Raw genomic sequence first — 14,432 nt, 5'->3', positions numbered from 1 at the left:
AGTTGCAGTAAGAAAACAACTATTTCAATAAGTAGCGAAACGGGCAGTCATTTAAGTCCACATATAAACTGCTTAATTCCATAAAACAAAGTTGTGTAAACGGAAATCAAAACATAGAACCCTTTTTGAACAACATATAAAAAAGGGAGTCCTTTAATAATGTTGTTCAATAGTAAATTGAATCATTTTCTATATATCGTGCAATAATTTGACCTTTTTGTTACCATTTTCACTAGGAGGTTTCGGCTAAAAAGCAAGAGTATGGATATATTATCTTAAGAAGACGAAGAAAAATTTCCATATTTTTTTCATCTGTGCATTGATAGATTACAGAAACAAGTAATTGTTCGTGTTTACCAAAAAAAATACCTCTTAACTGGTATAGAATAATTTCAAAGGTTGTAAAAATTACCACCAGCAATGCAAGTCTAGAATATATTGGTGTGTACTGAATTGCCCTGTCGATCTAGGGTAGAGCCCAGCTAAACAGGTCAAGTAACACTTTTATATCATGATTCTCAAATATTCAGTTATTCACTTTTAAACAAAAAATACAACATCGACCTATTATATTACTTTTGTTGATTTGGTTTTTGTAACGGGTACGTTTATTTTTATCTTAAATTCTAACCGTATGTAGTACTGTATATTGTGTGTGTGTTAAATTGCCACCATAAAGATGTATTATAAACTTTAAATGAGTTTGAATAACCACGAATTACATTCTGATTAAATCAAATATATTCATACACTATTTGCAGAAGTTTCCGACACATATAGTTTATTCGTCCTGTTACATACATAAACTGGTCCAAGTGTTACTCAAGCTATCTACACGATGATACCAATTTCTTTGTATAAAAAAAATGAAATAACTCTATTTTCACAGTTGTATTTTCCAAAATGTTATTGTACCTGTTACAGGTATAAAAGAGAAGCAAAAAATATCAAAGAAACATTCTCACTCATAAATCGAAAACAAACTGACATCGCCATGGCCAAAAACACGAAAAAGACCAAAAGACAACACAACTAAATACAAAACCGATATTACAATATATTAGATTGTTTTCATTGATATTTTTTAACATTTTATTTGGCCTCTAACTTTTTTGGATTTTTTCTTAAATATACAAATTAATTTAAAACACAATTACACATCATGTGATATTATATGCTTATTAAAAATTTAACCAAAGAACTTTTTTGTCAGAAAACGCTGCCAAACATGAATTGCTTTATACTTACAATAATTAGATATTTGTCTTTGTGCTTAAAACAACCAAATCGGTATCTCGATATTTAAAAAAAAATCACTCCGGGTCTGTCTTCTTATGTACTATTTGACTTTTAAACTTTAAATATTATCTAGTATACAGATTTAACATACACCATACAGGTAAACTTTCACATACCAATATGTCGCTCGCAAATGTAACCGTTTGATTCTGCACATTTGACATTTGTCAATTTGTTGTTTACAAATTTTACACATCTTCCTCGTTGTGCGGTTATAATTATAGACTGTCCTCTCCTGAAACAAACATGATATAATTAAAAAGATGGCATAAAATTGCTTTTGGTTTGTTTAACCCAACAAACTCACAATCTAGAAAAACAAATACAAAGGAAGTTATTCAAACCAAGAATGTTAATAGTGAGAACCTTCTTACTATGCAAAATCATTGTTCCAAACTACACCATAGGCACGAAAACATTCGGTTTTTATCTGATAATAAAACACCATTACGAATTAATATCCCCGTCTACTTTAATACGAAGTCAGAGATATTAATTGGTTGTTTTAGCTCAAAATGCTATCTTATAGATACATGTATAACCCCCATCCCTTTGAAAAAATCTATATTTTGCATCTTTACGTGCATATTCATATTAACCACTTGTAGATTTTAAACATACATCATATTAATCATAGCTTAAAACCAGGTGATCTAAACGACCAGGATGTACGACTTCAGTATTTAAAACTTCTAATTTCATCGACAGATAGATCAAAGGCAAAATTTTTCCTTTAATAGGATAATGTTTTTGACTTTCTAAACAGATGACCAAGCATAAATACCTGATTATAGCAAAAATCGCAAAAAAAACATACTTTATAAATTATTAAAGTACCAGGTTTTCTAAAATTAACTTACACTACTGTAGGATCGACTGCCGAACCGTCTGCCCATACAAAGTTTCCACCTGAGGTTCCATTGTTATTCAACCCAGTCCAAAATGATGTAATACTGGTGTTGTTGCGGAAAGGATTTTGTTGTACTTTCTGTAAATTGCCTACTACCCAGTCCTGTAAAAAAATAACCCTATTCGATAATGGCATTCGAAACATTTAATTGATTGATTGTTGTGTTTTAACGCCACTGGCAATCCTAGTCAATAAAGACTGGCGTCGTGTGCACCCGCACGAACGGGGTTCGAAGTCACAACCTCAGTGTTGACTGGCTAGTGATTACAGTAGTAGAACTACTTAGAACACTTGGCCACCGTTTGTCAATGAACAATTCACTTAAGTTAAAATGAAGTGGATAGAAGCAGTTAAAGGCAACCGTAAGCCTTCAACAATGACAAAACCCCCATATCGTATAGTCGACCTTGTTTATAACAAAATGCGTTGGTTTATTTGTGTTGTGATATATGTGTTTCTGTAAATTTTGTTATTTTTACTAAATTTTGTTTTTCAAGAATAACAAAATGTAAAGATTTTTATTTATTATAATCAACAGCAAGATGCTCTTATATCTATATACCCTAAAAGGTTTTCATTGTAATAAATATCCAGCTAGGACTGGGGGCATCAATCAAATTGACATATGATAAAAGACATTGCTAAATCAAAGTTAATCCTGGAATAAATTTTGAAAATGCGTTCAAAACAATCGAGTCGCAATTGTCATTGAAATGTGGAATGTGTCAAAGAGACAACAATCCGACCAAAGAACAGAAAACAGCAGAAGGCCATTAATGGGTTTTCAACACAGCGAGAAAATCCACCATCCGCAGGTGGGCTTCAGCTGGCCCCTAAACAAAAACAATTGTACATAGTTATATTATTATGATTCTTTAATGTATCAATATGATTATTACTCACTGTCGTTATTCTTCAGGTGCGATAAATTAGTAAAAACAAGAATGTGTTCAAAGTACACGGATGCCCCACTCGCACTATCCTTTTCCATGTTCAATGGACCGTGAAATTGGGTAATAATCTAATTTGGCATTAAAATAGAAAGATTATACTATATGGAACATACACTACAAACCATTAAAGTCTGAAATGGCCTATATTTGTACTCGACTGTACTGATTTTTACTCGACCAGTCTGAATTGGTCTGACTTTAACTTGACATTACTCGACCCCAGTCTGAACCATACTCGACTGTACTGAATCGTACTTGACCCTTATCTTTGCCGTTGAAAATAGTCTGAACTATACTCGACCAGTCTGAAACAGTCTCAACCCATTCTTGATTTGTACTCGACCAATTTTTCCAGTCTAAACCATACTTAACCAAAGGTCTGAACAATACTCGACCAGTCAGAACCATACTAGACGAAATAACCTCTACTTTTTTAAATGTTAAAATAAATTTCTTTTTAACTGACATATATAACAACAGCCAACAAAATTTATAAATTATTTAACCTTATGTTAGAAATATATCTATTATTATATTTAGGATAAAAAATAATATATTATTTATAATTTATATTAAAAAGGGATAAAATTGATTAAGTAAAGAAAATTGTTTTTCTTAGTAGTGGTGAAATATAAAGTTTAACCTCTGCTTGGGGCAAACTCATAAATAAGATCACACCTGGTCAGAGGTATTAAATTCTAAATAACATTTATTCAAAATTGCAACATCCTGTTTAATTTAAAAAAAAAAAACCAAGGCCTTTCGAATATACAAGTCATTTTTTTAATAGCAATAAACAAAACAACTATGTCAATTGGACATGCTTTGATATTATACAGCCCGTAACAGAGAAGTGATCGAATTGATGTTTCTTTACCGTCAAAATTAGCTACGTTATCGACAAACTTAATTGAGTAGTGACCGAACTATTGGTACTTTAACGTTAAAAAGATTGACAATGCTGACAAACTTTCATGTGTCGATAATCAAGTTTAATACCGATAATATTGAAAATAATTCTAATAATATGAAACAAAATATGTCGATTGGACGAAAAGTAGTCATTTCTTCAAAGTCAGAACAGAAAAAAAAAGATTTATGGAAGGACGTCTTGATACTATTATTTCCTTTACAATTTTACCCAAAACTAAAAGAAATATACTGGTAAACAATTAAAAAGGTGTTTGATAGGAATGAAATCCTTAATTTTTTCGGGCTAAAAATCATTTCAAATCAGAGTAAACATATTAAAACTTCCTTATATCCAGTCGAATTTGTCTATAGGTTACACAAAGCTGGTTCTTAAAACGCTTGTATCAGGGAAAACATTTTTCTTTGACTTTTAAAACATGTAGGGGAAACGGATTTCCTAACCATTAACATATAATATTCCGTATTTCTGATTTTTTGTTCGATTTATCGTAAATTATACGACTTCTTTTATGACTACGTGAACTTGTGCCATTTATTTTTGCTGGTCTTTAGGAAGACAATTTACAATTGTGCAGTGAACGGAGGCACTTATACATAACCTTAGAATTCTGTTTGGAAACAAAAATAAATCCCCAATATATAAATATACATACCGGCCCACGTCCACTTGTATATTTGTCCATCTGATGAGTTAAGCCATTTTCAATTGATTTTTATAGTTCGTTCTTATGTTGTACTGTTATACCACTGTCCCAGGTTAGGGGGGGGGGGGTTGGGATCCCGCTAACATGTTTAACCCCACCACATTATTTATGTATGTGCCTGTCCCAAGTCAGGAGCCAGTAATTCAGTGGTTGTCGTTTGTTTATGTGTTACATATTTGTTTTTCGTTCTTTTTTTACATAAATAAGGCCGTTAGTTTTACCGTTTGAATTGTTTTACATTGTCTAATCGGGGCCTTTTATAGCTGACTATGCGGTATGGGCTTTGCTCATTGTTGAAGGCCGTACGGTGACCTATAGTTGTTAATGTCTGTGTCATTTTGGTCTTTTGTGGATAGTTGTCTCATTGGCAATAATACCACATCTTCTTTTTTTATATAATGTATGAATATTATATGTCGTGTACATGATTGGATTTTGTAGATATAATTACCGCACAGAAAAAGTATCATGGATTTCGAGGCTTTCATATTCAAGGTTTTGAATTCTACCCTTGTTGAAAACCTGTGGAGACCTCTACAGTTCCTTAAAACATCAATTATTTTTTTTTGTAAATTGAGTGCCGTCTTCCTGAACATGCTAACACTTCAGTCATATCTTTTCATTTTCATATTTTTTCCCCTGTTTGTCTCTGTTGTCTTGATTGTTGGAACGATTAGTGGTATTAACAATATTTATGAAAACTTTCTGATAATTATGAATATTTCTTCTCTGTCAGATATGGATCATTACCAATGATAAAATGAAATGCCGTACATCGCATCTTATAGAGGTTTAAATTTCAAATATTCGTCAATAACTTAAGATATAGAGCAATTATGTCTTCAACATTTCAAATGTTAAAGGGTACATTTGTATTTTTTACTTCGATGTGAAGGAAATTTATTTCAGTTTTTTCTGTGACAAAGTACAAGCATGTCGGTATTGCAACAACGTATGATTGACATAATCCAGGGGACATAATAAACAGATAGGTATGAAAAAGAAAAGATATGGGGTATTCTGTATCAGACGAAAGAAAAACTATTACAGTGTTGAATCCCATTAATATTCACAATGCAAGCAGTATATAATATCTACATTGAGCAATCCTTTACCATTAAAATGAAAATGCCAATGACAGAGGTTGATTATAAAAAATGTTTTACTGTGTTAAAACAGCTTCGACTTAAACAATGAAAACTTACACGTTGGACATGAAATATTTTGTCGATGAAGAAAATTAAATTATGTCACTTCTGAAATAAATTTGTCGATAACGTAACTTATTCTGACGGTAAAGAAACGCGAATTCGATCACTACTCTGTTACGGGCTGTATCTGCTCTTGAATTTTTACTAGATTTTTGTTCGCTTTGGAGATTCCGTATATCGTCAGGTTATCGGAATTCCAATGGGGACTAACTGTGCACCACTTATTGCGGACCTGTTTTTGTATTGCTATTAGTTACAATTTATGACAAAAATCAGCAAAGACCCATCTGATACACAAATTTAAGAATACTTTAAGATATTTGGACGATAAAAAGCTCTCAATAATGACGACTTCAGTATGTATACTAAAGAAATTTATCCTGTTGAACTTACTTTAAATAAAGCTAATACTAACAATGACCACTGTCCTTTCTTCGATCTAGATATATATATATATCATTAACGGAAAGCTTAATACTAAAATTTATGATAAAAGAGATGATTTCTCATTTCCAATCATTAAATATCCATTTTTAGATGGTGACGTTCCCTTGTCACCATCTTACGGTGTTTATATATCTCAACTTGTACGATTTGCTCGTGTATGTAACAATGTTTTAGATTTTAACGAGAGAAATTTATGTATTACTGAAAAAATTATTACACCAGGGTTTTCTATATCACAAACTAGTCAAAACATTTACTAAATTTTATCATCGGTATAAGGACATCATTCGTAAATATAGCTCAACATGCAGACTTCTTATACGTTCAGGTATTTCACATCCAATATTTTATGGAAATATTCTTTATAAAGCACAAAAATGTCAGTATTCACCTCAGAAGCTAACAAAACCTTTAAATAGACTTATTAAGAAGGGATATAGTTACGATACTGTTGTCAGGTCATTAAAGATTGCATATTTTGGCGTTAATATTGATTCACTTCTAGGGTCTTTGCATCGGAACTAAACAGATATATTATTAATAAACCAGTTGTTGGCATGACACGGGTTATCTTCTTCTCATATGTGTTATGATGGTATGATACTAAACCCCTCAGGGGGAGGATTGTGCCTGATATTCATATAATGAAGGCATATTTTTTCAATCAGTTTAATTGAAGTCCGGAGCTGGCATGTCAGTTAACTGCTAGTAGTCTGATGTTATTTATGTATTATTGTCATTTTGTTTATTTTCTTTGGTTACATCTTCTGACATCAGACTCGGACTTCTCTTGAACTGAATTTTAATTTGCGTATTGTTATACGTTTACTTTTCTGCATTGGCTAGAGGTATAGGGGGAGGGTTGAGATCTCACAAACATGTTTAACCCCGCCGCAATTTTGCGCCTGTCACAAGTCAGGAGCCTCTAGCCTTTGTTAGTCTTGTATTATTTTAACTTTCAGTTTCTTGTGTACAATTTGGAATTTAGTATGGGGTTCATTATCACCGAACCAGTATATATTTGTTTAGGGGCCAGCTGAAGGACGCCTCCGGGTGCGAGAATTTGTCGTTGCATTGAAGACCTGTTGGTGACCTTCTGCTGTTGTCTGCTCTATGGTCGGGTTGTTTTCTCTTTGGCACATTCCCCATTTCCTTTCTCAATTTTAAGGTAAGTAATACACGAATTTAAGAAACTAGGGCTGTCTTTTAACCTACAGATAAAACACACATGTAATGAGGCAATTAGACCATATTAAAGTGCTTAATAATGAATGCCAAGTCTTTAATTTGACAAAAAATACTTAAATCAGTTGAAATAAATGTTTACTCTTACTTTGGAACACATTTCCATTTTTAAAAAGGTTATCAAAAGAGGGACGAAAGATACCAAAGGACAGTCAAACTCATAAATCTAAAACAAACTGACAACGCCATGGCTAAAAATGAAAAAGACAAACAAACAACAGCACACACGACACAACATAGAAAACTAAAGAATAAACAACACGAACCCACCAAAAAACTAGGGGTGATCTGAGGTGCTCCGGAAGGGTAAGCAGATCCTGCTCCACATGCGGCACCCGTCGTGTTGCTTATGTGATAACAAATCCGATAAATAGTCTAATTCGGTAGGTCCTATTCATGAAAGGGAAGGGGATTGTAGTTACGATGTAAGGAACATATCCGATATCATTTGTGAAACGGTTATTCCATAACGGTCAACCAACTCGTGATGGCTTCCGTAAAATTTACGAAGGGATGATTTCAACTTCACCATTTGGAACTCTTGGTTCAAAAGCTTCCTTGTGAGCAGCAACCCTCTATCAAGAAAATCATGATAGGAAATGCAAGCACGGGAATATCGTATCAATTGGGAGATATATACCCCGTATGCAGGTGCTGCTGGAATGTTGCTACTTAGAAATGGAAAGTTCACAATTGGAAAGCTGAAATCATGTCTTTTGTCGTAAAGTTTTGTTTTCAACCGACCCTCATTGTCAATTTCTAGATGTAAGTCAAGATATGAGGCCGACTTAACTGTATCTGTAGTATCCTTTATCTCTAGCTCGATTGGATAGATGCGTTCCACATAGTCACCAAATTTTGAATTATTTTGTGAAAGAACATCATCTATATAGCGAAAAGTAGAGTTAAAGGATATTACTAACTTCTTATCTTTCTTCCTAAGAAGTTCCTGCATGAAGTCAGCCTCATAATAATAAAGAAACAAGTCGGCAAGTAGAGGGGCACAGTTTGTTTCCATTGGAATGCCGACAGTCTGTTGAAAAACACGTCCTCCGAATGTAACAAATATGTTGTCAATCAAGAAATCAAGCATCTTGATAATATCAGTTTCAGAGAATTTTTTGTTCGAATCAGAGTGATCAGGGACGCTATGGAAATTCTATTATCATGATTATATTAAATTCTTGGTTTGATAAAACAAAACAATGAGGTCTCATTTTTTTTTTTTTTAATTTATTAAGTTGTTTTATATATTATTTTATATAAATATTAATAAAAAAAAACATTCACTGCATTATTAACTAAAGTCAACTGACAAGTTGAACATAAATCTATACTAGGCTTAAGTAGATTAATGGTGAAAATAGTCCAGTTAGCATAAAACACTTCAGAGATATTGAAAATATTAGTCACAGTTCATTTTTTAGATTATTTGATCAGCTTGTTTTATTTGTATTTTAAAGTTGATATATATTATTATGTAAGTGTTGATTAATATTGTGTTGACTTTATATTTCTATTTTAATTTCAATACTATATTGGATACATTTTTAATATCAAGTTGTTGTTCAAATTTCATTTGTATTAAAAATATTTCCTAAATTGATAAAATTCAGTTGATAGATACAAAGAATAGGTCTAGGTTTGGTTGAGACTTGGTCGAGGGTCGAGTACGGTTCAGACTAGGTCGAGTACGGTTCAGACTAGGTCGAGTACGGTTCAGACTAGGTCGAGTATGGTTCAGACTAGGTCGAGCATGGTTCAGACTCGTATAAAATGGTTAAGAACTGGTCAAGTACAAATTCAGACTGTTAAGTATGGTTCAGACTACAGTCGAGTATTATCAAGTTAATTTCAGACCAATTCAGACTGGTCGAGTAAACGTCAGTGCAGTCTAGTGCAGATATAGGCCATTTCAGACTTTTACTGGTTTTTAGTGATATGTACTAAGTTTCAAGTTGATAGGACTTCAATTTCGTCAAAAACTACCTGGACCAAAAACTTTAACATGAAACTCTCACTTTCATTTTCTATGTCTAGTGGACCGTGAAATTAGGGTCAAAAGTCTAATTTGGCTTTAGAATTAGAAAGATCATATCATAAGCAACAAGTGTACTAAGTTTCAAGTTGATTGGACTTCAGCTTCATAAAAAACTACATTGACCAAAAACTTTAACCTCAACGGACGCACAGACGACCGGACGGACGGACGTACGAACGAACGAACGAACGAACGAACAGAGCCACAGACCAGAAAACATAATGCCCCTCGTCGTACCGTTCGTCTGTGCGTCCGTTCACGTTAAAGTTTTTGGTCAAGGTAGTTAATGATGAAGCTGAAGTCCAATCAACTTGAAACTTAGTACACTTGTTGCTTATGATATGATCTTTCTCATTTTAAAGTCAAATAGACTTTTGACCCCAATTTCACGGTCCACTGAACATAGAAAATGAAAGTGAGAGTTTCATGTTAAAGTTTTTGATCAATGTAGTTTTTGATGAAATTGAAGTCCAATCAACTTGAAACTTAGTACATATGTTCGCCATTTCAGACTTTAATGGTTTGTAGTGTAATGTTCCCTATAGTATAATCTTTCTAATTTTAATGTCAAATTAGATTATTGCCCAATTTCACGGTCCATGGAACATGGAAAAGGATAGAGTGCGAGTGGGGCATCCGTGTACTTTGGACACATTCTTGTCTTTTCTTCTTTTTCTGAGTTAACGATAAGAAGCATTTATAAAAAGACATACTTTTTACCTGGATTAACTATTTGAAGCATCCGTCCAGTCAGCTAAGAGGTATTTTTGAAAAATTAATTATGTGTTGCCATTATGTTTGTGTATGTGTTGCTTTGTTTGAATGTAATATATTGTACCTTGTATTGTGGAGAGGGCTTACATAGGCTATGTCTGTTGCTCAATCCAATTCAATTCATTTGAATAAAATACTGTTTAAACTAAACTGAACAAAAAAAGTGTACTAGTTCAGTAAAAATGGATGTCAAACTCAACTCCAAAACATATAAAAGAACAAAAATCAACAAAAAAAGACAAGAGATATTGTCCACTTGTCACTTCAACCAGTATGTTTGTTTAATCACTTTTTAAGGAAATCAGTGGCCGTTTCTAACTTGACTAGATGTGTGTGAGAAATAAAGTCATTGAATATTAATTTATTATGTTGTATGCCATTACCCTTTCCGTTGCCGTTTCTAACTTGACTAGATGAGCATGAGCAATAGAGTCATTGAATATTAATTTATTATGTTAAATGCCATTACCCTTTCCGTGGCCGTTTCTAACTTGACTAGATGTGTGTGAGAAGTAAAGTCATTGAATATTAATTTATCATGATGTATGCCATTACCCTTTCCGTGGCCGTTTCTAACTTGACTAGATGTGTGCGAGAATATTAAGTTATTATTTTGTATGACATTACCCTTTCCGTGGCCGTTTCTAACTTGACTAGATGTGTGTGAGAAGTAAAGTCATTGAATATTAATTTATCATGATGTATACCATTACCCTTTCCGTGGCCGTTTCTAACTTGACTAGATGTGTGCGAGAATATTAAGTTATTATTTTGTATGACATTACCCTTTCCGTGGCAGTTTCTAATTTGACTAGATGTGCGTTTTGAGATTGACACCATGCTTCCGCATTCCCCCATGATAACAAATTTCTAAATCTAAACCGGTAACAGGAATCGCCATTCTGTAATTGCCAGTAAAGGGGACATCTTAGACCTAAAAAAAAAGAAAAACAACATTCACTACAAAACACGATGTGACATTCATATTAATGCATTTCTGTCAGTAAAAGGGAGGTTAAAAATTCAACCGAGACATAAAAGGTCAATTTCTAAAGGATATGATAGTCCATATAATATAAACATATATGTAATGATATGAATATTTATTTTATCATCAGTCACTGAACGAAAATAATATCAAATCAGTTATGTTAAACTTTAATAGTAATAACAAATTCACATTTGTTTTAAATGACAATTAAAAAAGTACTGACAAAATAGATCAACACTACATGGATAGACGGTAGACAAACATATCGTCGCTGGGCTTCTAAAATGTCGTAAATTACAAATTTTTCAATAAAAAAAATTCTCACAAACAGGCTTTGAAATTTTTGGCAAAATGCATGCTTCCAAAATGTCGTATGTGAACTTGAACATTTTTGTAAATAGCAGTGAAATAAAAACTTTGACATTTCTGGATTATCCAAGAACTTAAACTATTTTCACAGAAATAAAGAAATGTACAATTATTTTTTTCCCAAAGCCATTCTACAACGATTTTTAAGTTTTCATACAACATTTTGGAAGCAAACTTTACAAACAACTGACATTGGCAATTTTGTAATATGTCTTATTTCACACATTTTGATTGGTCTAACTGTATTCTATTTTGTAATACCAAAGATTTCCTGCCGCCCAGACCATTGGTGTCAAAAAGTATTTTTAGCCAAAAAAGTCATATACGACATTTTAGAAGCCCAGCGACGATATATCAATAAATTAAAAAAAATGTTGAAGCTTTCACTGCATATATTGTACATTTTTACTAAGTAATCTTGAGAGGTCATTCATTCTTACAGTGTAATGCTACCACCTAATTCTGAAAGAGATGCATAGTGTGCTTTTAAGCCAGCATTACGGCATAGACATATATAAATGCGCTGACTTTATCCAATGAAAAATAGCATTCCTTATCGCTCTTCATATATATATATATTTTGTAAAATGAAATTTCTCGAGAATATTTGTTACGGAACATTGATTATCTTCTTGCATAAAGAACTACGAATGAGCAGATGGGCTTTCAAATAAGTGAAGAAATAGGAAAAGTATTAAAGAAACAGGAAAAAGAGACAGAGAGATGTGAATGGAGCAATAAAGGTGCGTTGTATCTGTCTTGATATATATCATTTAGAACTTTTACAATCGAGGAAAAGAGAAAGTGAATGGGGCTACGACGATTAAAACACATCCGTGGTCATCTGTTGAACAGATATTCCATAATGGTCAACCAAATCAGGATTACAGAAAACTTTCAATGAATACTACGAGCCCTTACAAGTAGGAACCATTTATCATATAAATCATGACAGAAAACGCAAGCCCAAGTAATCGTATAAACTGGAAGACAGTACTCCATTTGCAGACACTACCGGAAGGTTGCTACACAGAAATGGACAATTCACAATTGGAAAGCTGAGTCAATTATTTTGAAGTCACTCAACCAACCCTAATTGTCATTTTCTGGATGAAAGTTGAGATAAGAGTCATGTAAGATAGCACTTTTAAAAAATGAGACTCAGCTTGTCGGTCAAGAACCTAGCATATTTCATGTTCATATAGCTATTAATCTACACATTGTTTTCATGAAAATGCATGCAACATTTACTGACTGATGTTAAGTAGTTACCAATCAATTAATCGCTGTATAATTCAACCACATCCACACTATTCCGATTCAGAAATCATTTGAATTTGCCATATGTTGTTTTTTAGTCTCATGCTGTGTTGTTGGGTTGCTGCCTTACTAAAATGTGCTACTTTCTTTTTTGTTCTTTTTAAATAAAATTACCTTTAGAAGTAATAATTCGTCCCTTTGTTCGTTTTCTTTGTTTGTTCTTTTCAAGAATTGTAGCATTCAAAAATAGTCACCAAAATATTATACAAGCAAAAGTATTAATGAATACTTTTTTAACTAATGTTTCATTTAATGTCAACCATATTTCGTGATTGTGAGGAAAGCGAGTACAAACCCTCTCCCCCCTCCCCATTTTTTTTGTGCATGATACAGGGGAAGCGCATGTAACATCAAAAAAGAAATACGTTATCTTACCTGAGATTCCAATGATAAGACTTATGCTAATAAAAACCCGTAAACAGTTACAGGAACACATTACACCATAGTCTATGAACACAATTAAGGACAGTAAATGAGAAAATAAGGGGATAACAATAATAATGATAATTGGGGTATCTTGAAGGTAAACTGCTGGTAAATTATAGCTATATTAGATATCTACCAAATAATGTATAAAACGCATGCCTAAATATTTTTTCAAAACTTGAACAAATAACCAAGCAGGTATCCAATTAGATTTCAAATATCTTTTTTCTTTTAACCAGAAAATTTCAAATATCGTGCACTTTTTGATTAAGTTTCTAAATATTATTTTATTTAAATTAGAGGAAAATATAATGAAGAGACGTTCTCCCCTGAAGCACCTCGGTTCATAAAATGGATAAAACTGATATGTAATATACACAAATGGGAACGATTACAGGGTATATGATCGAACAAACTTTGATATAGATATGTCAATCACTACAGATATGAATCAGATTGTGATGCACTAATATAAGTAGACTAGGGCATACGTTTTAGTCCTTGTCATCGGCACACATACATCTCAACTTGTAGAACATTTGTCTTTTCTGAATCTCAGTCTCAATGAAGATCTTTGTATCGAAAAAAAAACAACAACATAATCATTATTTAAAATAAGCAACCTTAAGATATTGTACATATTAAACCAACAAAAAGATATGTTATTCATTGCGTTTTGAGTTGTGGTAAATGTTTGAAAAGGGTATACTACGAACTACGAATATGTCTGCTGTAATGTTCTCTCAAACACAATCGCTGAACATTTTTTTTGTGAATAGAAAGTCACAAGAGACACCCATTTAAGTGTT

The 14,432-nt window shown here is 32.7% G+C and overlaps 1 protein-coding gene across 1 annotated transcript in view; it reads right to left on the bottom strand.

Annotated features, from left to right (window-relative positions):
- LOC143064703 (macrophage mannose receptor 1-like) overlaps positions 1 to 13,682 on the bottom strand; it is a 67,597-nt gene extending 53,915 nt beyond the window's left edge. Inside the window, exons 1-4 of the mRNA XM_076237736.1 lie at positions 13,573 to 13,682; positions 11,303 to 11,451; positions 2,160 to 2,311; positions 1,416 to 1,534 (exon numbers count right to left, since the gene is read on the bottom strand). Coding sequence (XP_076093851.1) covers positions 1,416 to 1,534; positions 2,160 to 2,311; positions 11,303 to 11,451; positions 13,573 to 13,633 — 481 coding nt within the window. The 5' untranslated portion in view covers positions 13,634 to 13,682. The remainder of the gene's footprint in view (positions 1 to 1,415; positions 1,535 to 2,159; positions 2,312 to 11,302; positions 11,452 to 13,572) is intronic.
- Positions 13,683 to 14,432: the final 750 nt, after the last annotated feature.

This window comes from Mytilus galloprovincialis, chromosome 2 (genome assembly GCF_965363235.1).
Source record: "Mytilus galloprovincialis chromosome 2, xbMytGall1.hap1.1, whole genome shotgun sequence".
NCBI classification, from domain to species: Eukaryota; Metazoa; Mollusca; class Bivalvia; order Mytilida; family Mytilidae; genus Mytilus; species Mytilus galloprovincialis.
This window is presented reverse-complemented; position numbering and strand designations above follow the sequence as displayed.